This window comes from Astyanax mexicanus, chromosome 8 (assembly GCF_023375975.1).
Source record: "Astyanax mexicanus isolate ESR-SI-001 chromosome 8, AstMex3_surface, whole genome shotgun sequence".
Taxonomy (NCBI): domain Eukaryota; kingdom Metazoa; phylum Chordata; class Actinopteri; order Characiformes; family Acestrorhamphidae; genus Astyanax; species Astyanax mexicanus.
The window spans coordinates 56,348,312-56,373,956 of NC_064415.1; the positions used below are offsets into that span (position 1 = coordinate 56,348,312).

General features: G+C 37.0%; 4 protein-coding genes across 6 annotated transcripts in view; 2 read left to right on the forward strand and 2 right to left on the reverse strand.

Moving 5' to 3' along the window:
• si:ch73-344o19.1 (platelet glycoprotein Ib alpha chain) overlaps positions 1–25,601 on the reverse strand; it is a 95,331-nt gene extending 69,730 nt beyond the window's left edge. For 2 of the 3 annotated variants that reach the window (XR_007440431.1, XR_007440430.1), the window contains exons 1-5: positions 25,297–25,601; positions 23,811–24,062; positions 22,154–22,414; positions 21,124–21,284; positions 19,531–20,257 (exon numbers count right to left, since the gene is read on the reverse strand). Coding sequence is in view for 1 of the 3 variants with exons in the window: in XM_007250654.4 (XP_007250716.3) it covers positions 20,213–20,257; positions 21,124–21,284; positions 22,154–22,414; positions 23,811–24,062; positions 25,297–25,369 (792 nt within the window). In the remaining 2 variants the exon portion in view is untranslated. Of the gene's footprint in view, positions 1–19,256; positions 20,258–21,123; positions 21,285–22,153; positions 22,415–23,810; positions 24,063–25,296 lie in introns of those variants that run through there. The other variant, XM_007250654.4, reaches the window with a different exon arrangement.
• On the forward strand, positions 803–4,688 carry arl14 (ADP-ribosylation factor-like 14). The gene has a single exon (XM_015606201.3). The coding sequence runs from the start codon at positions 3,371–3,373 to the stop codon at positions 3,971–3,973; it is 603 nt and encodes a 200-aa protein (XP_015461687.3). The 5' UTR covers positions 803–3,370; the 3' UTR covers positions 3,974–4,688.
• gng5 (guanine nucleotide binding protein (G protein), gamma 5) lies at positions 4,693–7,440 on the reverse strand. Its single transcript, XM_007250656.4, has 3 exons — positions 7,252–7,440; positions 6,155–6,306; positions 4,693–5,198 (listed from the first exon to the last, which is right to left on the reverse strand). Exons 1-2 carry the CDS (start codon positions 7,330–7,332, stop codon positions 6,181–6,183), a joined length of 207 nt encoding a protein of 68 aa, XP_007250718.1. The 5' UTR covers positions 7,333–7,440; the 3' UTR covers positions 4,693–5,198; positions 6,155–6,180.
• Positions 7,445–18,404, forward strand: LOC103045647 (meiotic recombination protein REC8 homolog). Its single transcript, XM_049483143.1, has 19 exons — positions 7,445–7,452; positions 7,513–7,518; positions 10,006–10,074; positions 10,183–10,325; positions 11,038–11,116; positions 12,019–12,133; positions 12,693–12,765; positions 13,013–13,080; positions 13,175–13,247; positions 13,339–13,555; positions 13,934–14,123; positions 14,592–14,738; positions 15,208–15,277; positions 15,883–16,034; positions 16,272–16,320; positions 16,402–16,471; positions 16,791–16,889; positions 17,008–17,087; positions 18,071–18,404. The coding sequence occupies exons 1-19, from the start codon at positions 7,445–7,447 to the stop codon at positions 18,157–18,159; spliced, it is 1,797 nt and encodes a 598-aa protein (XP_049339100.1). The 3' UTR covers positions 18,160–18,404.
• Positions 25,602–25,645: the final 44 nt, after the last annotated feature.

Genomic DNA, 25,645 nt, shown 5'->3' on the forward strand with positions numbered 1-25,645 from the left:
ACACTTTTCTCAACTCTAATCCAAACACATTTTGTATCACTGCTTTATCCCCACCCCCTAACCTATTTCACACCTATTTGAACCATTTCCAACTTTTATTTATTTATTTTTTTCTAATTTCCCTTTGACTATTAATAAATTGTTATCCATACCCAATCCTGTTTCCAATCTCATCCCAATGCATTCTCAACCCTCTGTAATCTCTATACTATTTTATATTAGTCCTATCCGGACGGGATTAGTTTCTCAGGGGGTTCTGGGGTAATTTTCTCTTTTATGGGGGTTTTTATCCTCTGTCATTTTATTCCCCTCCGGATCGACCATGTACGTGTTTTTCTCAGGCGTCCTCTGAGAAAATTACAGGCTGAATTATCTACTGTTTTTCTCTGAACTCTTTTCGTGGTCCTCCGGTAATTTTAGTCCAGTCCGCACATCTCTTAGTTTTGTCTCCTTTCATTTAATAAAATAGCTATTTGTCCTCTGCCGCACACTGTACTTACACTTTGGACGCACGTTTCCATGGAGATCCACGTAAAAAACACAACAGAGTGTGGAAATGGAGGAGCTACTGAACGCGATGTCATGTGACCGAGAATCCTGTTTTTTAAATTGCAGTCCGGATGAAAGAGTTTTATCACTGAGTAGAAGTGTGAAATATTTTTCACTTGAGCCCCCTGAGAAACTAATCCTGTCCGGATAGGGCTTTAGTCTAATTTTCATTGGTGATTAAGTGAGAATTTAGCTTAACTCAGTTGTCAACCAAATCACTTTATCTCCAACCCCAACTCTAATTTCTCTATTAGTTTGTCTAATTTCCCTTTGGGGATTAATTAAGTGTTATAATGTTGAATTTCTAGTCATTCCCAAGCCTTTTTACAACTATTTTCTCAACTCGACCATGTCATATCCCTTTTTAATTTATCGCTAACCCTTTTTAGAACTTTTTTTTCAACCTGATCATGTCATATCATTGTCTTATTTATCTCCAACCCTTTCTACAGCTATTTTTCCAACACGATCATGTCATATGCCTGTTTTATATCCTCAACCCTATCCCCAATGCTTCCCATAACTTCCATAACTTTTTCCCCTAGCTCTGTCTCCAACTCTATCCTCAACCACATGCTCATGATGTATGATATACCCTTTATCTTCTGTCCTATACCCCACCATTACCCCAACCCAGCCCAGAGCGAGTACATGAGTCATAGAAAGACACAAAATAACTGGTAAAGATATTAAAGTTACCGTGGTGTTATTTATCGGGAACATCAAGGGAATCAGTTTTAGAAAAGGTATTGCGAAACTTGAGCTCTCAATTTCACCTGCCTAAATCTGTCTCCTGATTTTATTCTTGGCCTGACAGAAGGTCTCGTGCATGAAGGAAGCTCATGTGCGGCTGAGCGTTAGGTGTTTATAAGTGGCGGCAGCCCTGCCATGTGTCGCCGCTCTTATTTGAACTCCAGAGCTTTGCTGTTGACGTTCTTCGCAGTCCATGAGTGACACGCATTCCTACACAGAGAGGGTGGCAGGTGCGGGTTCTCAAAATAGCATCTGCATTGTAAAACCAAGGATCTGAAGCCCTACATACTGTTGAGTCACTGCCTGAGCGAGTAACTTACAGAAAGGGGCATCGCATCACTCGCCACGGACCATGTTACTGGAACTGACAGCATATGACATCACTATTAACCCAGTTTGTTTTAAGTGTCTCGAAGTGGCACATATATAGAAAGGCTTGTGCTTAAGGGCACAACACTCAACACACCTCAAGACAGAAGATAGAAGACTTACTCTACCTGCTGCTGTAAAACTATCAGGACGATCTCATCCAAGAAAAATGGGTCAGTGCGGTTCGGCGTCATCTAGGAAACCTCGACAAATATGTGAGAAATTAAACCACTCCTTTACATCGTCTCCAGCTTTCCGGTACCTAGGACACGGGATGTGTGGCCTTTCCTGTATGAAGAGGATTTCGGTTATCTCTGGAAAAGAATCCACACCTCAGTCCGCTTGGGAGAGCAGGAGGAGAAGTTGCCACTGCGCTGGACTGGTTTTCGTGGAGGATCTGGCCGGAGGAGTTTGGATAAAGCCGACGGAAAATAGTGGAAAGACGTGAGAATGAACAATCGACTGGATTGGGTTTACCTGGAGGACAAACGTGTTGATGGGAAAAGCTTCGGACCATCTACCAAGCTTTGATATCACACAACAGTTTGGTTGAAATGATGAAACATGCTGGAATTGTGTTTCGAAAAGATGCTATTTTGAAACATGATGAAATCCTGTTTTGGAAGTGTGGAAAACCATTAGGAAGTCTGGTTTCTTCTTTAACTGGTTTCTTTATTTTATTTGGAGACTCTTCAGGTTGATGCTATGCTACAACTATAACCTCTTCCTTTTTCTTTCTTTTTTTCTGTCTTTCTTTCATTTCTTTACTTTACCTATTTATGAGTAATTCCTTTGCATCTTCAATTTCTTGATACTTCAGGACTTTAGGAAGTAAGTGATGCTTTACTATGTAATTTAGCAATTTGTGCAACAGACCCAAGTCTATATTAAGATTGGCATGTACTCTGGCACTGGTATGCTGGATTTGTCTCAAGATAAATATGCTATGAATGAAAATTCAATTCGATTTGATTTCCTTGTGTTGAGTTTAAGGCTCATTTATACTCCTTTTACATATGAAAACAAATGTGTCTGTTACAATTGCTGTAAAAGTACTTATTCTACTTTAATGTGTACTCTATGGTGGCATTGCTGTTAAGACGTACATCCACTAGAGGGCAGCTTAGAGTCAAAAGTTATCGACAAGACGAAACGAAAATGGCGGCAATGGCGAAGGATGTTGAAAATCGAAGGAAAGTGAAGAAAATCAAAAGAGACAGTGAAGTAAATGGCTGTAAATTAAGTGAAAAAGATCCACCATAAGTTTATTTTATGCTCAAGTTTTTTTTTTCATCATGTCCATATAGCAGTAGACATTTTGTGTTTCGCTTTCAAGTGTTTTGCTTGAATTTATGGTTACATGACCACTTATTTCTAGTGTTTTTGCTCAGTGTGAAGAAAATGTGCACAATCAGTTGATTTTTTATAAATGAACTGTCATGTATGTATTTTTATTTATTTATTTATTCATTTATTTATGGAATATCTCAACACCATGTGATTTGGAAGGTGCTGTCTGTCATACTTTGACCCACCCGGATGCCTTATCTAAGAGTTGTGAGTAGAGATAAGTGGGCAAGGACACAATAAATCAGCTAGTAGTAAAATACAAACCACTGTGTCAACAGAACAGCAGGGAAGTAACAGCAAGTTCAAGTCTGGAGTTGAAAGTCGCTGTGGATCATTTAGAACGTTAACAATGGGCCTAAAAGGATCTCGACTGCCGGACGCCAGAGTTCTCCTGCTGGGTCTCGACGGATCGGGTAAATCCACTCTCCTTTACAAGCTCAAATACGACGAGCGTTTCCAGACTGCTCCGACCGTCGGATTCAACGTGGAGATGATTGACGCCAAGCAGAACAGGAAGAAAATCACAGTGACCGTGTGGGACGTGGGCGGCCAGAAGAAAATGCGGGAGCATTGGAAGAGTTTCTACCAAGACACGGCCGGCCTTCTTTTCGTGGTGGACTGTTCGGACAATGGACGCTTGGAAGAAGCCAAACATGAGCTGGAGCACACCCTTAAAAACGAGCATCTCCAGGGTCTTCCTGTGGTTGTCCTCGCCAATAAGCAGGACGTTGGAGGAGCCCTGACGGCCACGGAGATCACAGAGAGATTCAACCTGAGGAAAACGTGCAACAACAGGGACTGGTTTGTCCAGCCGTGTTCAGCTACGAGTGGCGCAGGACTAGAGGACGGTTTCAGGAGAATGGTTCACTTGGTGAAAACCACCAATGACGCAAACATTAAAGAAACAGTCAAGTATTTACGAGCTAAATCGATGAAGCATGGAAAGAAGTGACAATGTAGTTGGTTTCTTAAAGGTTCCAGTTGGTGGATGGCACATTGGAGTTACTATGAACGTTGACACCTTTGACCAAGAACACTGATGCAGCCTACCTACGCTCATTCACGAATACTGGTCAGGTGCTGATTGTACGTTTATTGCTGCTGAACAAAGGGCGAAAAGATTGGAGAGGAATCTTCAATGCAATGTTCAACTACAGCGAGTGCTGAAGACAAAACTGGCCTACTGGGATCTGCATTGTTGCATTGTGGACACTATGGACACATCCTTTTATGAGACATTTCACATAAATCCAAATAAAATGTTCTAAATGTAAATTAAGTCACATTTATTTAACTCCTTCAATCTTCAGACTCATCACTTGAGTTTAATTGTAAATGCTTGGCTGCATTGAAAATTATGGTTACCGTCAATGTATTACCAAGTGAAAATAAAGTTTAATTGATTGATAAAAATGCTTGTAATATGTTTGTAATGGTAATGCTACAGGCGAAAAATATCTGCTGGAATTCTTATGGGAGATGAAGATAATCCACCAGGAATGACACATCTGATCTACATTATACATCATTCTTACCCCCTTTAAGGTTATGGTATGATACTGTTGATTAACGTTTTCAAATCACATTTGCTGATGACACTTCCTTCCCCTGATTACTACAGCAAACTAGCATGTAAAAACATGTATGTAAATAAAAGAAGGAATGCAGTAATGTATACAAATGAAGGTTTTATTTGTTACAAAAAGCCTAAGGCTGACAAGATAGAAATGGAGCACATTGTTTAAAAAAGGCACAATAAATTACTGAGATGCCACTGCTGTGCCACAAAAAAATTACAAAAAAAAAAAGTATTTTAATCCACCAAACTAAGGCATTACTAAGCACATCTTAAGGCAGGATTGTTAGTAGTTAGAGGTCTTCACAAAGACACTATTCAACACTGGTTTAATCCAAGCCAGATCCACGCATGACTTAATTTACAGGTATAAAAAACAAAAAAGGCTCAATTCGTATTGTACTTCTGTTCAAACTAATGCATCATTGAGGGCACTCGAATAGAGGAAACCATTAAGAGGAGTCCATTTGAGTCCTGGTGTTTTTGGCAACAGATCGAGGTACTGGTTTCTGGTTGTACTGTTGCTGGTTATTTAAAACAGGTTATGGCAGTGGTCAAGTCTTTTCCTCAGCAGAAATGTCACAGGAGCAGGAATATATATCTGGAAAAGAAGGAAGAAAGTGTTCTTAAGAAAGTCTATTTTAATACTATCACAGGACATTTGCAGACATCAAACTACATTTATGACTTGAAATTCCACCTATGGAAATGTAGAGTTGGCTTTCCTACTCAATGACTATTAGTGAAATAGCAAGTCTGACAGGAATAGGACAGAATAGCTGCTTACTTCCAGCAGCAGCTTTTCCATTTTCATTTACAGCATTACTCTGCATTACTCTACGTTAGTGCCTGAGAACCTTTTGTCAAATCTCCTGAAGAGTTTAGCTTTCTACAGGAACTAAAATGCAAAATTTAAATCTAATCTAATCACCATAAAGGAATTTGGATAACCCTGGCTCCATCTGAAGTGGCCTACACCATCCAAACAGTGCATTATATACAGCTCTGGAAAAAAATGTGATTCTTTTATTTTTACCCAAAACCTCTGGACTATAATCAACAGGAAGATGGATAATTACAAGTCATCAAACCAAGCTGAAGTTTTTTTGAATTTTTGCACGAGGAGTGGCATTAAATTATCCAAAAGTAGTATGTAAAACTGGTGGAGGAGAACATGCCAAGTTGCATGAAAACTGTGATTAAAAAACAGGGTTGTTCCACCAAATAATGTTTTCTGAACTCTTAAAACTTTATGATCATGAACTTGTTTTCTTTGCATTATTTTAGGTCTGAAAGCTCTGCATCCTTTTTGTTATTTTTGCTATTTCTCATTTACTGCAAATAATGCTATAAATTATTTTTATATATAAAATTAATTTTTAATAATAATTTTTTTACACACCCAATTAACAGCCAGGTCATGTAGCTCAGTTAGAGTAGGAAAATCAGCTGCATTCGAGCCCGTGTTGCCCATCCTTATTCTAATACATGCCATGTAAAATAACCACCTGCTTCAAATGTGTACTCTGTGTGCATTCCCCTGTATATAACTCTTACCGATGGCAATAACACATTGTAGGACATCAGACAAAAGAACACAGCTTCTGTGTCCTGAAGGGGTTGGTGCTTGAGGAGACCCCAGTCAGCAAGGGGTCCTGAAGGGCGTTCTGGATGCAGAACTGCTGGAGTTCTGCGGCAGCCTGCGAGACCTGGAGACATGAACATTTAAATATACATGTTTTAAAGGGCAGATTTGAGACAGTTTATTAGGTTTAAGTTGGCTTGAGTGAATTTTCCGTTCCACCTTAAAATGAGAAACAGTTACATAGCTACTGACGACTCTTTGAAGGTGGAACGGGGAAATAGTCGTTCATTTTAAGCTAGTTAAAATTATTAACACTTTTTTATTTTAACAGTAAAAAGCATGTGTAGCCAAACGTTTTGCCTAAGGTTTGAACGATTAGACAGGTTTAAATAGTTAGCTAAAATTTCCACACTACAGCTGAAGTCTGTTACCGTTATTTAGTTAGCATCAGGTGCTTATAGTGTGTTGGGCGACTTTTCCCGTTCCACCTTAAAATTAGAAACAATTATTAAGATTTGAGGCAGTTTATTTGGTTCAAGTTAGCTTCTTAGTGTGAATTTTCCGTTCCACCTTAAAATGAGCAACAGTTAACGGTTACATAGCTACTGACGACTTTATTTTTTTTAAGGTGGAACGGGAAAAGTTGCCCAACACACTATAATAAGCACTTAACGCTATCTATTTAACCTTGTCTAATCGTTTAAACCGTAAGCAAAACTTTAAGGTAGACAAGCTTTTTACTGTTAAACTAACAACAATATGTGGTAACTATTTTGCTAGATAGCTAAGCTAGCTAAAATAATGCTAACAGCTAAGCTACGTTTGTTTTAACACTGTAACCAGCTAGTTTGTACCAACTACAGACAATTATCGACGTTTTAGCTAAACTAAGACACAGATGGAACGAAATTAAAAGTATATAAATCTAAAAATACACATATTTAGTTAAAGAATAGACTTAAGTACCGTTAAACTAACAGAGCGACACGCCCTTATCCGGTTAGCTTGCTAGCTAGCCTAGCTAACATAAGCGAAAACACAAAGAAAGTTAAAAAAAAACGTATTTTACCTTCACTCTGTTTATATTTGCCTCAAAACGCAGCTGTTGGACGACTTTCTTCATCGCAACGACGCTAGATGCGGCCGACATTGTGGTAAATACTGAGAGGAATAAAGGCACAGAAGTACAAAACCCTGAGAGACGAGCTGTTCCTGCTGCTACGGGAAGCGAGGGGACTCATGTGAGAGAGGGGGCGTCTCAAATGGCTTCGTGCTCCCTATGTAGTGCACAAGAGGAGTCAAGAAACTGATTCTACGTTCACATTACCAGACTAAGGTGACTCATGATGGAAGCCCATTCCCGCCACCTAAGATAAAAAAAAAATCCAGCGCATTTTTCCTATTATTAAGTTAATTATTTTGAGCCACTCTTTATTTTTTAGGTATTAAGTCATTATTCTAAAATAGTAAGTCATTATTTTGAGATAGTAAGTGAGTTTGCTTATGGAAAAAAACGTTTTTTGTCTTTCAAGGTAATGATTTACAATCTCAAAATAATGAAATAGTATCTCAAAATATGTACTTACTATCTCAGAATAATGACTTACTATCTGCACAAGGGCTGTTTAATTTTGTGTAAGTCACCAAGACAAGGTAAATTCTGCAGTGCTATGAGCACAAGTTTCTTTGAATACATCTTATCTTTTACTATTACTATTACCTGAAATGGAAAAAGTCTATGGGTTTTAAAGCCTGGTTTCAGAAGTTTTTACAGGTTTAAACACTCGTGCTTTAAATTAGATAATATCTGTTATATTGAAATTACGAGGCTGGATGCAGCAGAAAAAAAAATAGATTGTTATAAACATATAGTATTTATCAGTGCTGTTAACAGATGATAATTAATCTAAGGTAGAATTTCTTAGGTCGTCTGGAGGCGCTATTTCCTCACTCTGTGTCTGTTTGTCCAGTTTTATTGTGTATCGTTTAACTTCAAATATTATAAAAGTAAGTTTGTTTCTACTACTCTCAGAGTTCTGCTACAGTAACGCCGCTGTCCAATGAGATTCAGGCCACTAAGCCCAGCAGGGCGCTGATTGGCTGGAACGTATCCTGCCTGACCGATTGGTGAACATATTATAAACACTTTTCTATAAACTCCAAAACATCACTGATTTCCACTAAACAAGCATCATTTACCTCATTCAGCTTCAGATCGAACAGCAGGAGACTCCCTCTCATTTTAAATAATAAATAATAGCTAATAAAGTTAATTCTGTACACAGCAAACTAATAACCAGTAAAACAGTACGGAAGAAACCACTTAATTTACCTAAAATCTAAAATGTTCTTCGAGCCGAACGTGTTGAATTACAGAACAGGTTGCTTCGCCACAGTCTGGTGAGTTTTTTTCTGTTTATTGGTAAAATTTTCATAATTTCTGTCCTCAGTTGTGTTTAAATTGGATAAGAGCGATAGGGTAAAATAAAAAAAAATACCCATTTAATATTTATACAGATATTTGCCGATTAAAACATTATTATTACTATTTTCTGTCTGAAAAACATATTTTAGTCTGATTTTTGACTAAAACAGCAGAACCATTGCAGGCGCAGAACAGCGTACCGGCAGGTTGCCAGATTAAGAGCAACCTTACTCCTCACGTTGTCATAAAAATGTTTTTAATGAAGTGTAATTTTATGCTTTGTTAGTATTGCTTGTCCTTCCCAAAAGCTTTTTATAGTAGTCAAAAGTATCACTAGTGAAAAATATATAATATTAAAAAATTGCAAATGTTTAAATTACTAATATATAAAAAAACTATTTCATTTAAATAATTGAAATGTTCTGTGCACCAACAGTATTAATCATGCACTTCACTCAAATTATTTGTTTTACGTAGATTAAATAATTTAACACTGTAAAAGCCCATAATTACAACTACATTTTCATTTTCAATTCTCTTTCATATTTATTATATAATACAAAAATAAATCTGAAAATAAATGCAGTTCTTGTGTTAAAATATCTCATAAAAATGTAAGAAAGAAATGTAAATGTAAGAAAAAATATGTTTTGATGATTATTTATTTATTTATTGTTAAAATCACGCAGTACTGGTTTGATAAAATATGCTATTATATATATATATATATATATATATATATATATATATATATATATATATATATATATATATATATATATATATATATATATATATATATTGATATGCATTTTATATTTTACGTAAGTAAATACCCAAAGAGGCTTAATATGAACCTATAAGCTATTAGAAAAATGGTAATATAGGTTGAAATTGTCCAGAAGCATGAGGTGACGGGTGAGTGTGAGAGAGTGAGACAGCAGCGACCTCTATCGTTTTTAAGGTCAAACTGCATGTCAGCTTCATGTAGAACAATTGATTGAGTTTGTCAAAATATTCTTACATTTACAATCAAGTGTTTTGGAAAGAAAATTAAGAACATTTTGGGAAAGACACTAGAATGCCATTTTTACAACATAGTTTATCCATAGAAATCACACCCTGTAAAAGTTATATAATAAATTGTATGGTCTAAAAAACACAGATAAAATGATAAATATTTGCAAGAAAGGTAATTAATACACAAATAGGTAAAAAATACTGAATAAACAAATAAACAGGATAATATAATAATATTAATATAATTAAAATAAAATATCATTAATAACAACTGCATGTTATGTATCAATTATTTGCTTTAGAAAAAAAAGATAAATGTATATATGTACATGTAGATATATTTTTGTAAATAAGAAGTGGTATGTGTGTGTTCTTTAGGTTGGCAGCTACAAAGGGCAAAAAGATAAGTCGGAGGGATTTCCTTAAAGTTAATGTGCAGCACACATGGTAAGCCAAGCCAAGAAGCCACTTTGGCCAGTTGTGTGTTTTCATTCCCTGGACACTTTCCACTTATTAAACACACTTTAACTTTTGCTGTTTTGCTTTTTTTCACAGCACTGGGATCATGAACTACGTTCTGGTGCGAGTCCCTCCTCCCTCTGTGGGTCTCCCTCGCCCTCGTTTCTCCCTCTATCTCTCCTCCCAGCTGCAGTACGGCGTGGTCATCGTCTACCATCGACAGTGTCAGCTCCTCTTAGGTGTGTATGTGTGTGATAATACACAGATAATACTTTGCCTGGCCTAGCCAAAAAAAAGTCTCCACCTGGATGTAAGTAAGTAAATGATGTGGGGTTGGTTGATGCTGCAGTTGGTCTGCAGGTTTAGGTTCAGCAAAAGTATGTGCTGAAAGAATGAGGTCAGGCGACTTCCTGAATATATACTGAATATAGACCAGGTTATTCCATCAATGAATACAATTTTTCTCCCCTGATGATCACGGCCATATTCCAAGATGAAAATGTCAGGATTGATGGTGCTGGAATTGTGAAAGAGTTCAGGGTTCAGGGAGCATGAGATCATCATTTAGCATTTTCACACATGGATTGAGAGAGAGTTCACCACAGAGTCCAGATCTTAACCTCATTGAGAATCTTTGGGATGTGCTGGATGGAGAAGAGCTGCTTTGTGCAGTGGTCAGACTCTACCATCATCAATGCTGCTGCAAGCTCTTGATGAAAAATTAATTAATGCAACACTGGATTCAAATAAATAAATCTTGTGATGTTGCAGAAGCTTATCGAAACAAAGCCACCGAGAATGTGTAAAGCAGTGTTTGACCTTTTTTGTTTTTGGCCTGGCAGTGTCTCTTTTTTTAAATTCTAGAGTATTAAGGATACTGAGTGGGGAATAGGAGCTGAAGGGGTTAATGTGAGCTTGCTGTTCTAATGCTTGTTGACGGCTTTTTCTCAGAGGATATCCAGGAGGCCATAGACAGACTGCTGCGGTTCCGCGCACAGGTCCAGATCGACATGCCGCAGGAGGACATCAGGTCTGAGTCCTTCTTCTAGAGTTTTCTCAGCTTTCATTCAGTCATTCAAAAAAAATTCAGTAAATAATTTAGTGTTAGCACGTATTATACACAAACATTTGCTTTAGGTACACAAACATTATTCCAGAATTTGACTAAAAAACTTACTAAAACTGTACTAGACATCAATTATATTCGTACTTCATACTGAATATTTATTTATTCACTTATCTCATTTATGAGAGCATTTATTCAATAAAATCAATCAACCATTATTTAAACTAGGAGTAAATCGAGGGTGGCCCTCATATACAAAGTAGCCGAGCCAATACATAAAGAACGAAGGGAATGTCAAAGAAAAAAGATAAATGAATAAATAAAAAGACAAGACACAGCAATTTATTAAGATATATAAGATATTTTAAAACTAAAATATAAAACAAATAAGATAAAAATACGATTTTTTTAGTAAGAATCATAAAACCATAGGTAAAAAAAAAATATATATATATATATTACTTAATACTGAAAATTACTCTGTCTTCAGGAAATACATGGTGTTAGATGTTCATACTAGATATTTATTTCAGATATTAGATTATACTGTTAGATATTCATTTTTATTAAACTTCATACTGTGTATTGTATGTTTTTGGATGATAATAGTAATGGGATATCATACTGAATGTTAACATATTAGAACATACTGGATATTATTCTTTTCATTTTAGTGAAACGTCATACAGGAAATTCCTTTAATACAATAATTGTAGAAGGACTCTATATTAGATATTCTAGATATATTCTGTATATGTTCTATTTTCTTGGTCATCTCACACATCTGTTACAATAATGGTTTTATATGGCGCATTGTACAGTAGCCTAAAAAGGAATAAAAGAACAATATGTTCATTTCTATCCAGGCAACCTCACACCATTCCTGACGCTCTGACTCTCCTGAATGAGACGGAGGGAGCGAGGGATCCGTTCTTTGGGTCGATGGAGTTCAGCCTTCCCAGTCCCAGCAGCCTCATTGAGGTAAGTGTTATCATGTTAGCAGTGAGCTAATGTTCTGTTGCAGTCTCGAGTGATTTTCTCTTTTGAACACAGCAATAATCAGATTTTAACATTGCAATCAGCCAGTAAACTCACAGAATAAGAAAACTTCACGCTGCAGATTTTTTTAGCACATTGAGCCGCAATATGATCATACATCAGCTAGACGTTGAAGATTATTTAAATGCTTCAGTTTTAGCATTAATTTTAAACTTTTTTGTCACCCTCTCGCAGGTGTGTTGTAAAAGACTGCTCACTTATTTAGTGTACCAGTATCCAAAAAATACTGAACAAAAAATCCAGCTCTCTTTACCAATTTTCTTAATCAGATCTCTAGATCTTACTTTGATCTAAGAAATTAGAGTATGCATTAATCTGACAGTCAGTGACCTTTCATTAACACACACAGATATGTCATGCATATATATATATATATATATATATATATTGTGTTCTCTGGCTGTATTTTGGTTCTTTCGGTTGTTGATTGGTGTGCTATAACTCCTCATTGCTCTGGTGTACCTGTTTGTTTGATTGACAGCTGGCTCAAGACATAGAAAAGATGTCTCCTCAGCGCCAGTCGCCGGAAAGAGCAGTGACCCCACCACCCGACGGTGAGAAACAGATGATAAACACAGGGACAGTTTCATAAATCCTGGGTCCCTGTGCTCAAAACCTCTGTAGACCCCAACCTCAACACCCGAAGATCAATTTAGTTTCATTGTAGTTTAATTACATTAAATCCTTGATTAATTTCAGCTCAGTTAAGTTCAGTTAAATTCAGTTCAGTTCTATGAATGTGTTTTCCTATTTTGCTAAAGATTATTAAATTATAAAATTGTTTAATTTTATTCTGTAAAGGAATCACAGCCAGTCAGGAGTCCATCACTCTGATGGAAAGAGAACCTGAACCCATACCTGAACCTGAGGTACCACCATAATCAGCATCACTATAATAAACTGCCTCATTCTAATTTCTTCCTCCCTTCAGTGCTTTTTCTTTATCTTTATGTTTCTGTTCAGTTTGAGGGGGCGGAGCTTCAGGATTTTAATATGATTGAGATGCTGATGGAGCAACCTGATGATTTTTTTATGGGTGAGGAGATGCTTCAGCATTTCACATCACTGTTCCACATTACCTGTTTCATTTTAATTGAATAGACTAATTCCAAACTCTTCTGTTCCAGACGAGGAGGAGAGACAGCGAGAGAGAGAGAGAGAAAGAGAAAGACAGAGGCAGCAGGAGACAGAGAGGGAGACAGGGAGAGAGAGAGACAGGGAGCAAGAGCAGGAGAGAGAGCGAGAGAGTGAAAGAGAGGAGGATATACAGAGAGAGCGAGAGAGAGCAGCAGCAGAGACAGAGAGACTGAGAGAGATAACTAAATCCACCATCTCTCTGGAGCAGTACGTCCTCAGGACCACCAGAGAGCAGCACCTTCTAATATCTAGAACAAAATAAAAAAAAAAATGATGTTTTATTACAACAAATATTCTGAATAAAGTTTTAATAGTATTAATATTCAGAATAGGTTCTAGTAACATTAATATCCAGAAAATAATTTAATAAGGTTTATATCCATAAAGTAGTTCTAAAAACATTCTTTTTTATTCTAAAATATTATAATATCTTTTTTTGTGTTTAGTTTTTGATATTTAATTTATAGTTTTTTTTTTTTGTTTTTTTAAGTTATAGGTTATAACTGTTGAGCTGTTGGATGCAGTAAAATTTGCAGTGCTGGTAAAACTTACACTAAACCCAAAACCCTTCTTTCTTTTTCCCAGAATTCAAACCCCTGAGGTTCCCAGCAGAGACATTGTGCTCGAGGCTGAGGAGGCGATGGGTTTGCCGATGGAGATGCCTGAACCGGTAGAAAGAGAATTAACACCCATCTCTGAATCTTTACTAATTCCACCATCTCCACCCAGCCCAGTAGAGAGGAGAGAGGAGCCCAGAGAGAGTCCCAGACTGGAGGTCAGTAAACACAGACATGCCACCATGCAGACACTCATTTCTTTTTCATCTCTCACTCGCTTGCTCGAAAAGTATTTTTTAGAGGGGTATTTATACTAGAAAGGACAGGTGAAACCAATCAGTAACTGGGGGAGCGGGAACGCCATACCTCCACGTACAGAACAAAATTAAGAAATAGATTTGTGAAAAAGTATATATTTTTTCAAGTATACTTAACATGGAAAAGTATATACTTTTAAAAAATAAAATATGTACTTTAATACATACTTAATGTACTATTTTGGAACAACTAATGGCAACTTAAGTATATTTCAATTATTAATTTATATTAATTTATAAAATTAATTTAGATTTAAACATTAATTAAGCCCCAAGAATGATGCTAGCGACACCATGTTTAACAGCTGGTACAGTGTTCTTGGGGTCAGATGCCTAACCATAAAACAATTTTACTGCTGTTCTTCTCAGCCTGTTCCGATCAGCCCTCAGCCTCTGGTGGAACAGAGGAGGAGAAGGAGGAGGAGGCAACGGCTCGTCATTGATGAACTCACGCAAATTCCCCTAGAAACCATGCAGGCCCAGATCAACGACCTGAACATGGAGACCAAGTCACTGGTATGACATGTGGAAAATTCCAATGTGTGCATATCACCCAATGAGTTTTATATATTAATTAGTGCTGCTAGGGGGTTGTGCTAGGTGGTTGCTATGGGGTTGCCAAGCTATTGAGCAGGCTGTTATGCTTTTGCTAGGCTGTTGCTATGGTGTCCCTTGTGGTTGCTGTGTAGTTGTTCTGTAGTTAATTCTAGGTGGTTGCTGTGCTAAACAGTAGCTATAGTGTCCCAGGTGGTTGATATGGAGTTGTTGTGGTATACAATCTAGTGATTGCAAACACCTTTAATGAACACCTAAGTTAATGCTTAGCCAGCAATAGCATATATGTAATAGCAACCTCCTGGGATACCATATCAGTCCCACAGTATTTTCATCAGGCACCTTAAAAGCACCTACAGTTAGATTGTCATGCTCTTGTTTTTTACAAAAACTCAAAATTAAATCAGTTTTATCCCCTTTTTCTTGTTAGGCGGATATTCTTGTCAAATCTCCTTCCCAACAGAGTGACCCTAAAACACTCCTCAGTAACCCCTGCACGAGTGAGTAACCATTCAAACCATGCAAATACACAGCAAGTACATCTAACACTCAGACACACCCACCACAATGTAAATTGAACATAACTTTTTTAACTCCCTATATATCTGGCTAATTGTCCATCCATTCAACTGCTACTTAGTGGTATATCCCCTATCACTAGTGGTGCTACAACACCAGGAGGGTAAATACTAGTACACGCCTCCTCCGACACATGTGAAGTCAGACTCCGCCTCTTTTTTTACTGCTGCTGATGATAGCTGTAGCATTGGCGAGTAGCATCACAGCACGCTCGGAGGAAAGCGCAGCAACTAGGTTCCGATACATCAGCTCACAGACGCAGCCTTGTGCTGATCCACATCACCCTAGGAGTGATGAGGGGAAAGAGCGCCATCTACTGTACCCACCCAGAGAGAGCAAGACCAATTGTGCTCTCTCAGGGCTCCGGCAGCTGATGGCTAGCTGCATGACCGGGATTCGAAACAAACAGCGATCTCCCGATCATAGTGGCAGCACTTTACAAGGCTGTACTACTCGAAGCCTGGCTCAAATCTAACTTAACTTGAAGTAAGAATGAATTAAAAGTACTTGTTCTCTTTTCTTACAGGTTTTCCTCCTGAAATCCTGGAACTGTGGAAACAGTGCGCAGTCATCCGCCCCATCCCTCCGTTACCACAGCGTGAAGAGGTCAGAGAGGAGGAGGAACAAAGAGAGGAACCAGAGGAGAAAGAGGCTGAGCCAGAGATCGCCTCCAAGGAGGTCAGAGTTTGTGGCTGTAAAAGGTGGTTTTGAATAGTGTTGTATGTTATTACTTTAAATTAAAGTAGGCTTACTTTAAACTGAAGCCTACTTAGTTTCAGTTGTGACAAAAAATCTGATTTTTGCGCTCAAACTGTACTTTAAATTTATAACAGAATCATTAACATTCTATTACTGTGTTCATCTATAATAAAGCACACATTGCTCATGATCCCTTTGCTTACCTTACCTGTGCAGGTGCCCAGAGAGATGGGAGAGTCAGGCATCTCTCAGTACGAAACTCAAGGTCAGATATCAGTAGTGTTTATTATCTGCGCATGATTTTATCTGTATAAGCAGAGTTTTTAATCTCACTCTGCATTTGCAGTGTCGTCGCTGGTGATGCTGGAGACCACAGAGAGAGAAATGTCGCCAATGGAGACTCCTGAGACTCAACGGTGAGAGACATGAAAGATAGTGTCGTTGATAAAAGTGGGTAAAGTATACCGGCATGCTAGCCAGTTGGCATAACATGCTAACACAGTCTGGACTGGACCGAGGGAGCTGTAGCTCAGCTCTGTGGATTTAAACACTCAAATCGCTCCATCCTGACTGTAGAAAAATCATCTAATATGAGAACAGCCCTTTTTCAGAGGAGCTCCTGCTGCTGTTTCTTGCCGTATGAGACGTTTCGTTGTATCTATTTAAAATAGAAAAACAACACATGCATTTCTGTAGTTGTATTATTATTTACTGTACCTACTCTATTATGTATAGGTCACCTATTCCCATCTCCTTGCATGGATTGGAGGACATTGCTGAAGAGAGGGTCCCAGAACTGGAGGAAATCCCAATGGAAACTGAGAGTCAACTAGGGTAATATGACTTTATGTGAATATGAATTAACTCACCAAATACCCTGGTGATCCAGTGTGTTGAATAGTTTTGGGGTTTATGGATTGATGCTCTTTAAACTGAAGCTTTTCTGCTGCAGGGAGGTGCCGACTTTTCACTCTCTGCTGCCGCCTGCGGTCAACCGCAGAACTGTCGCCCAGACCTTCTGGAGGCTTCTCGGTAAAACTGTCCAAACAGTAGATATATATTCTATATATTAGTAATTACTATGGGTTATTTAATATCCACTATGAAAACCCACTATATATTACACTATATCCCCTATAAATAATCAGTACAATTAAAAAAAAACTGTGCATACTAATAGCTGAAGAAGCAGAATTAAAGACAGTCAATTAAACTGTACTAAATATAGATTAATGTGTTCGTTACAGTAAAACGATAACAGTATTGTTAATTTTATTTTATTTTATAGACAAGGTTGGAGTTTGATTCCATTTTTTTTTCCGAATCCAGTATCTAAATAGCTACTGTAAATTATTCAGTATCTATTACAAATATTCAGTATATACTATAAATTTTACTATAGATTATTCAGTATCTATTATAAATTATTCAGTATATACTATAAATGATTTAGTATCTATTATTAATTATTTAGTATCTGCTAAAAATGATTCAGTATCTACTATAAATAATGCAGTATCTACTATAAATTGTTCAGTATCTACAATAAATTATTCAGTACCTACTACAAATGATTCAGTATCTACTATAAAATATTCAGGATATATTATAAATTATTTAGTATATATTATAAATTGTTATGCATTTTGGATTAATATTGATTTACTACAACTGATTAAACATCCACTATGAATCGGTCAGTATCTAGTATAAATTTCATATTCACTGAATTATTTTGTATGCATATTTCTTGTCTATTTCTATTATGAAATAATGAAATATAATGTCATTTCTATGTATTTGCCTCATGAATCAGTTAGTTTTAATTTAAAATGATAAATGTATATTTCATCATTTTTATATTAAAAATTGTTAAGTATCCTCTATTAATTATTTAGAATATTCTATAAACAGTTGTGCATCCACTGAATTAATTTGTCTGTAAATTGTACCGTGTGTTTGTACAGTGTGTGTGTATTCTGTTTGATTTGTGGTTTGGTGATTGTTGTTTACAGAGAGAATGAACACAAAGGAAGTGACAGTGCAGCAGGACGAGCCGTACGGTGACATCTTCATCACACAGACAGAGAGGCCGAAGGAGTGATTTTAGTGTGTTAGAGTAATTTTCAAAAATTACACTTATTACAATATTATTGCCATAATTTTAGAGACAGTTCAAATGTTCAATAGGAACTGTGCATTCACTATTAAGTACAGCTGTTTGTTTAAGCAATGTGTGTTATTTTAACTGTTATAAGGCTCTGTTTCTTTAATCTACTGTATCAGTTTTAAATGTGATGTATTTAAATTCAATTTTAAAGTTTAAATGTATGAAATTTTGATGACCCAATATTGACCCCATAATATAAATATTTATTAGTTTAAACTGAAATATTTATTTACATGTAGTTGTGTATAAATAAAATTGCACTAGAAATGTTATTCCAAACTCTTTTTTACAAGTTTATTTCACAAGCTAATACAGTGATATAATACAGTACAGTATTGTAATGTTCTCATTTACAGCACAAAATATTTGGCACAAGATACCAGAGTCACAATTTATCACAACAGAATCACCAGTGTTTATTTGTTTTGACACTGGCAATAATATATTACTTTATATTTTAACTGGGGTGGAAAATACTTGAAAAAAAATACTGTTTTTATTAGGGATGTCCCAATCACATTTTTCCCCCCTCATTTTGAGTTAAATAGAGTGGAAGAGAACTCATACTTTCACTACAGTACAGTTTCTACAGTTTCTCTGTACCATTTCACCCCTAAATTGTTGGTAAAATTATTATACCATTATTATCAATTTACCTTAAAAGTTAATATTCACACAAAACATTCACACTTATAAATAAATCTTCTCATTATTAATGTGTTTCAAAACAATTAAACACTTAAACCTAAGCTGTTATATTTCATAGAAAAAACAGTAGTTATTTTATTATCTACTAGAAAACACAGATAAGTTCTCTAGATACTCGAGTCTAAAAGATCATAATTCAAGCAGTTCTGCTCCTCAATCACAAAAACTGTAAACACTAAAATGTACAAAAACCTCGGCAGCTTCTCAAAACATTTTCTACTAATGAAAACGCTGAAGATCAGACACCTCAGCGGCATCATAATAAACTTCAAAAAATCTCAAAAATAATCTTATTGAGGATTTCAGTTTTGTCTCAGGTCCTGTTGTTCATTTTCTGCTTTTTAGATAAAAGGTTTATTTGGAATGAAATCTAGTTTATATAAGCAATATGAGTTTATTTATAATTATTTATTTTTAAATTTGTTGTTCAAAACCAGTGTGTAAGACTGGTGGAGGAGAACATGATGCCAAGATGCATGAAAACTGTGATTAAAAACCAGGGCTGTTCCACAAAATATTGATTATTTCTGAACTCTTAAAACTTTATGAATATGAACTTGTTTTCTTTGCATTATTTGAGGTCTGAAAGCTCTGCACCTTTTTTGTTATTTCAGCCATTTCTCATTTTCTGCAAATAAATGCTGTAAATGAGACCAGAGAATCTGAGGTGGTCTCTTATTTTTTTCCAGAGCTTTATATATTTTTAGTATTACTTTATTTAGTGTATTGTATCATGTATAATATTGTGTTACAAGATATTTGGACCATTTATAGAACTTTACCTGCCAAGATTTTGCCATTTTTTGCAGTTTTAAGAATATCCCACTCGAGAAACATGTTCTATATGTGATGGATCTCACTTAAGGTGGGTTTCCTGGAAAGTCATATAGACTATATTTTCCTTCTAATAGAAAATCTTAATTCAAAATACTGTGTAGTCTGAGACTAAGCTTAATGCCCGTTTTGGAAACATGGTGGTTTCAGGTTAATGTCTGGCAACTACAGACCATTACGCTCTAATCTATCTTTTTCTTATTCTAGATTATAAAACTAAGCGTATGCCTGTGTTAACAACATGTGCAGCTGAATTATTTCATTAGAAAAGGTGTCTGCATACTTGTAGTATGGTGTTCTGTGTAGTGTTTACTGTATGGCTATTTCTGTAAAACTGTAAAACTAGGAGATCCAAGCAGTGCCTCATTTGGTTCTTAGGACCTTTAACAGCGGCTTCAGTGGCCTGAGGGTCTTCAGTATGAAAACAGTGGTCCTGAGTATCTTCTTAATACGAGTATCTTGACAAAGGCGTGTCCTCCAAGAGGTCATCCTGAATGGACATAAGACACTTTCAGTTGATATTCTTGTTATAGTATGATATATTCCAATAATAATGTTTTTTTAGATGTTATTTCGTCATGTCACAAAAAGTCATACATTTATTTAATGGGATGGCCTGAGAAGGCCCACACCTGTAAAAGTTGTGAGGTGTTATCTTGTGATGGTTGTGAGTGGTTTGAGCGAGATCTGATAGTGGGTACCGGAGGGACGGGACATTGTATTTTCAAAGTTGTCAGGGCATTTAACATTCCTCAATCAACAGTGTCCACATTATAGATGTGTTATACATCATAGAAGACATTACCCCCCAAAGTGGACAGCACAGTGAGTGGTAATGATCATGACCTGCAGCATCTGGTTAGAATTATCCAAGCAAACAGACGCACACATGAGCTCATCCACTTGTCCGCTTTTGCATTTAGCTGTTCTTAAAAAACATTCTTTTAAAATAATAGGTCTATGCTTCTTCAGTGTTGCAGTGTTAATTAACATCATTCTGAACAGATTTCACTCAAACAGCAGTTTTAAAGCTTTACTTACTAAAAAAATGTAGGGTTTAAATCAGGCTCTGATACACTCATAATGACAGTGTATGGGGCGGAGCGGTCAGATTCAAACATAACTACTACATAACTTAATGCAACACCACTGAAGCTCAACACGCTTGGAGGAGAACACTACTTGCTAATTCTTTTCCATCAGCTAAGCGGAAATGGAAAAGTTCTGAAAGTTTCAGACATGGTGGAACCTGTGATCTGCTGGAGTCTCTCCTGGACTGTAATACATACAGTAAATCTATGGTTATATCTATAAAGTTAAAGAGCTAATACAGGTTAAACTGTAAGGGAGGCTCACCATGGGGAGGTCCTGCAGTCGATGGAACTCTGGGTGCTCACTTTGCTGCCGAAACCTGAGGAAGAGCATGATGGAGACCAGGGCAGTGCTGACGATGAAGATGGAGACCAGAGCAGCGAGGAGGGGATCCCACGGAGAGGCGTGAGGCACTTTGGATGAATCTGGATACAAATAAAAATCTGAGTTTAATGCAAATATACACAAAAATAAAGTGATGCAATTTTAAGCCTTATATGTTGCAGCTACCCAAAGTAGAAGCACCCGAATATAGCTCATACTATAAAGTTTAACTTTATAACTTTAGAAAAGAAGGAAATAAATGACCAAACAGTGCTTATCGTCTTTCAACTCGATCAGCTGAATGATGATCGAGATCAAGGTTTGGGTCGGATGCTACATTAAATTCTCAAATCAACCACATTACAAACACTTTGAAACTCCAGCTATGATGAGTAGAAAAACAAAAAAGGACCTACTTATCCAGCACTAAAACAATTATTATTTTGAATGTTTGCGGTTTTGTGTGGTTAGTGATGTTTGTTAGCTTTGCTATTCACATTATGGGCTGAAAGACGGACTGTCAGGGGCTTTTATTCTCTTTTTTCCACAAAGTTTACACACTTCACAAATATAAACTGCAGAAACTGCAAAAAAAACAACAACTCTGTACTGGCAAAGCTGAGCTGAGCCATCAGTCATGACAATGCTAATGAGCTGCCCTCCAGCTCCTAGCTGGCCACCTTCCTGTGGCCAATGAGCCATACAGCGCTGCTGTAAACCTTGAAAAACTCTTGAAAATGATCTGATCGGCACTCCACAATTAAATAAATATCGGCCAATTGTACATATTAACATAGCCGATCAATCTTGGTTTATGAATGTCTAATTGCTTAAGTGAGACCACAATTTAACATTGATGGTAAAACACCTCTAAAATACTCATATTTATAATAAACTTTTCATCAACATCTGGGGTTAGGGCAATATTGTTCAATATTTGCCTAAAGCATCAGATTAAGACACAACGCACCTTCATCTCCAACATCCAGTTCAGAAGGTCCATCCTGATGTGGGTTCTCCAGAGGAACAGGTCCTGAAGGCTGGATTCTGTCTATCAGGGCAGTCAGAGTAGAAGCAGGTCTGGAAGAAGGACCTGAAGAAGTTGTTGGAATCGTCTCAGAGGCACTGGCAGTAGAAGTTGTGGATGCTGCAGCAGAAAGAGTTATCATGGATCCTGGAGTAACAGCCGTGCTCCTCACTGAGATGAGAGGTGGACTCGTATCTGCAGAAGCTGGACTCAACAAGTGAAGAAAAGACAGAAAACGAACAGGAATGTCAGAATAGGACTGAGAGAAAGCAGAGAAAGGCAGAGGAAAGAAGATTTAGGAGAAAGAGAAGGAGATGTGAACTCAAGACTGAATGCAATCACAGCTACTTTATTTAGCTTGTGTGTACTGGTAAGCTAGTTAGTAATCGCATAGTATAGCGTATGTTGCATTTAATATTTGATACTGGTCGACAAGCACAGTATTGCTGGTCATGCTGCTCCACCTTGCCAAGACCAGTTTAGATCTTCTGAAACCAGCTAGCTCTAAAAACTGTTCCTAAACTGGATTCTTTATCAGGGAAATAAAGATTCCAAATGTTAAGCGAGAAAAAATACTGAAAAATCTCAAAACAAGTAATAAGATGAGTTTGGGTATTAGTTTATTATAATAATCATATTCACCTCGATTAGAAAGCAAGATGATTTAGCGGCTCCATGAAGGCATCACATATACGACCCTGAGTAAACTAAGAGGGAGACACATTTAGCCGTTCTAAATATAACCATGTTGCCAGTCTACAGTCTACAGTCTACGCCAGTATTTACAAACAACCTTCACAACATAGTCATGTTCCTGGACTCCTCCTCTTTCAATGACTGTTTAAATGACTAGCAGCTTTCAGAACTTATTTTATAAAACTCAGTAAAACATAAAAACTAAAACTAAAAGTAGCTGCTAATACAGAGGCTAACGCTAACAGACATGATTTCTAGCAGTAATGCTAACCATCTATTAATCAAAACACACCATAAAACACTGTCTTACAGATTTGGTGGAATAACCCTGGTTGGTTTTTAATCACAGTTTTGTAGCATGTTTTCCTCCACCAGTCTTACACACTGCTTTTGGGTAACTTTATGCTGCTTTACTCCTGGCGCAAAAATTCAAGCAGTTCAGCTTGGTTTGATGGCTTTTGATCATCCATCTTCCTCTTGATTATATTCCAGAGGTTTTCAATTTGATAAAATTAAAGAAACTCATCATTTTTAAGTGCTTTCTTATTTTTTTGTATTAATTTTTTTTTTTTTTTAAAGCATTTTAAACCATACTGTGAAGTGAGCCTTAAAAAACCAAGGGGACCTGTACTAAGTTGTTGGTGTTCTCCATGGCTGTATAGCTTGGACACCACTATTGTCACCAAGGCAATTTTTGGATGTAACAGCTAGTAACAACACACACTATAATTGTACTATTGCTCTATACTATTTAACCCTCTGTCCTAAACAGGAACCACACCAATACTAAAATAAACATGATGTGGGATTCAGGACTGTGAAGCATTTAATAATTTCCTCATTATCTGGAGAAATTGCCTGTTAAAAAGATTGCATTTTTTGTCAAATATTTCTCAAGCTTTACCCTGTGTGGCCTCTGTCTCAAGACCTAGTCCAGGTGTGTGTGTACTGGCTGGGGGAGGTGAGGTATCCATCCTGCTGGCAGTCTGTGTGTTCAGCTCTGATGAAGGAGGGAGTGTTGTCTCTGCAGGGTGTAAAGTCTCAGTGTGGGCTGGACCAGACTGGACCTCCACAATGTCCGTTTTTGGGGTCAGATGAGAAGCGGTGGAGATGACATTATTAAGGGTCAGGGATGGAGGAGATGCAGTGGAATCACCTAGATGGCAGAGGGTATTAATATTAATTATCATCATCATAATCATTTTATATTTACAATAATAATACACAGTAAATATGTGTATTGGCAAGAACTTGACATTATGTTATGTATCAAGATACAATGGTTACAATTCAAAGTTTTGGAAAACTGACATGCACACACTATCATATTCATAAAACCTGGAATAAAGAAAAAGCTAGCTAGCTAGCAACATCTATAAAAAGACTGAAGTAACGATAAAAAACAGACAGACAAATCTGATAAATATTCAGAGCCAATCTGCATTCATTAACACCAACTCAAGCGCAGCGTGAATCAAGGCCCAAACTGGAGTTCACACTTCCAGGAGCCAATTAACAGATTTAGAGGAAAATCCTGAGAGATGAATGAGTCTGAAAACTCTGACAGACAGCTCACTGAGGCTAAAAGAAAAATAGATTTCATTGGAACAAATTCAGAATACAGTTTACCACTTCAGTTTGTGAATCACTTTCTCTGATTTGGCTATTTTAAGGTATATATTTAAGTAAAATGAACATTGTTGTTTTATTCTATAAACTACCAACAACATTTATCCCAAATTACAAAATCAAATATTGTCATTTAGAGCATTTATTTATAGAAATTGAGAAATGGCTGAAATAACAAAAATATGCAGATCTGTCAGACCTCAAATAATGCAAAGAAATGAAGTTCATATTCATAAAGTTTTAAGAGTTCAGAAATTAATATTTGGTGGATACATTTGCTTTTCGATAACTTTATGCCTTTACTCCTGGTACAAAAATTCAAGCAGTTCAGCTTGGTTTGATGGCTTGTGATCGTCTGATTCTCTGTCCTGCTACCACATTTCTGTAAAGCTGCTTTGCGAAAACATTAGTGTGACAATAAAATGTGCTGTATAAATAAACTTGATTTGAATTTCATTCATTGCAATAATTGCTGAGACTATAAATAATCAAAAAAAATATTTTGACAGGCCTGGTGAACACACATTTTATTATTATTATACAACACTATTTTATTATGGATTTTCTTTATTATAATAACCTTTTTTTATTATTATTATTGACTACATGTAAAATCACTGGGCTTGGTTCCAAATACCTACAGTCACTGTTTAGCTTTACATGAACAGACTTTTATAGCAAACTCCAGTTATAGTCTACATTTTAGTAAGTAAAACCTTATTTACAGCTAAATAAACCCAAACCCGCAGTGGATCACTCACCGTTCAGATCAGACGCGGCGGTCAGCAGCAGCAGCAGGATGGTCCACAGGGCGACCCCCGCTCCGGTCTCCATGTTGTTCTGTGTGGAGCTGCAGGAGGGAGCTGCTCTTCAGCTGATGATGGTGAAGATCATTTCTATAAATATCCTGAGGGCCGGGTTTCGGGCTCCGGGGCTGGGCTGGGCTCCGGGCTGCGCGGACAGAGGCCGGTCGGAGCTGCCGGAGGCTGTGTTCACTCCGCCCGCTGTTCCTCTGCTGTTCTCAGCCGCTTTTTTTCTGCTCCAGCGGCCGGTCGCATCCCTCCTCCTCCGCCTCTCATCCTGTTCATTTACCGCCTTGCCGCCTCTTCA

Excerpts from the sequence above, each read along its gene's own strand:
- arl14 (XM_015606201.3), top strand. The coding sequence starts at position 3,371 with ATGGGCCTAAAAGGATCTCGACTGCCGGACGCCAGAGTTCTCCTGCTG.
- gng5 (XM_007250656.4), bottom strand. The coding sequence starts at position 7,332 with ATGTCGGCCGCATCTAGCGTCGTTGCGATGAAGAAAGTCGTCCAACAG. Across the intron at positions 6,307-7,251 it reads CAAATATAAACAGAGTGAAG|GTCTCGCAGGCTGCCGCAGA; the intron begins GTAAAATACGTT and ends TCATGTCTCCAG.
- LOC103045647 (XM_049483143.1), top strand. Across the intron at positions 11,117-12,018 it reads ATGCCGCAGGAGGACATCAG|GCAACCTCACACCATTCCTG; the intron begins GTCTGAGTCCTT and ends ATTTCTATCCAG. Across the intron at positions 14,739-15,207 it reads ACATGGAGACCAAGTCACTG|GCGGATATTCTTGTCAAATC; the intron begins GTATGACATGTG and ends TTTTCTTGTTAG.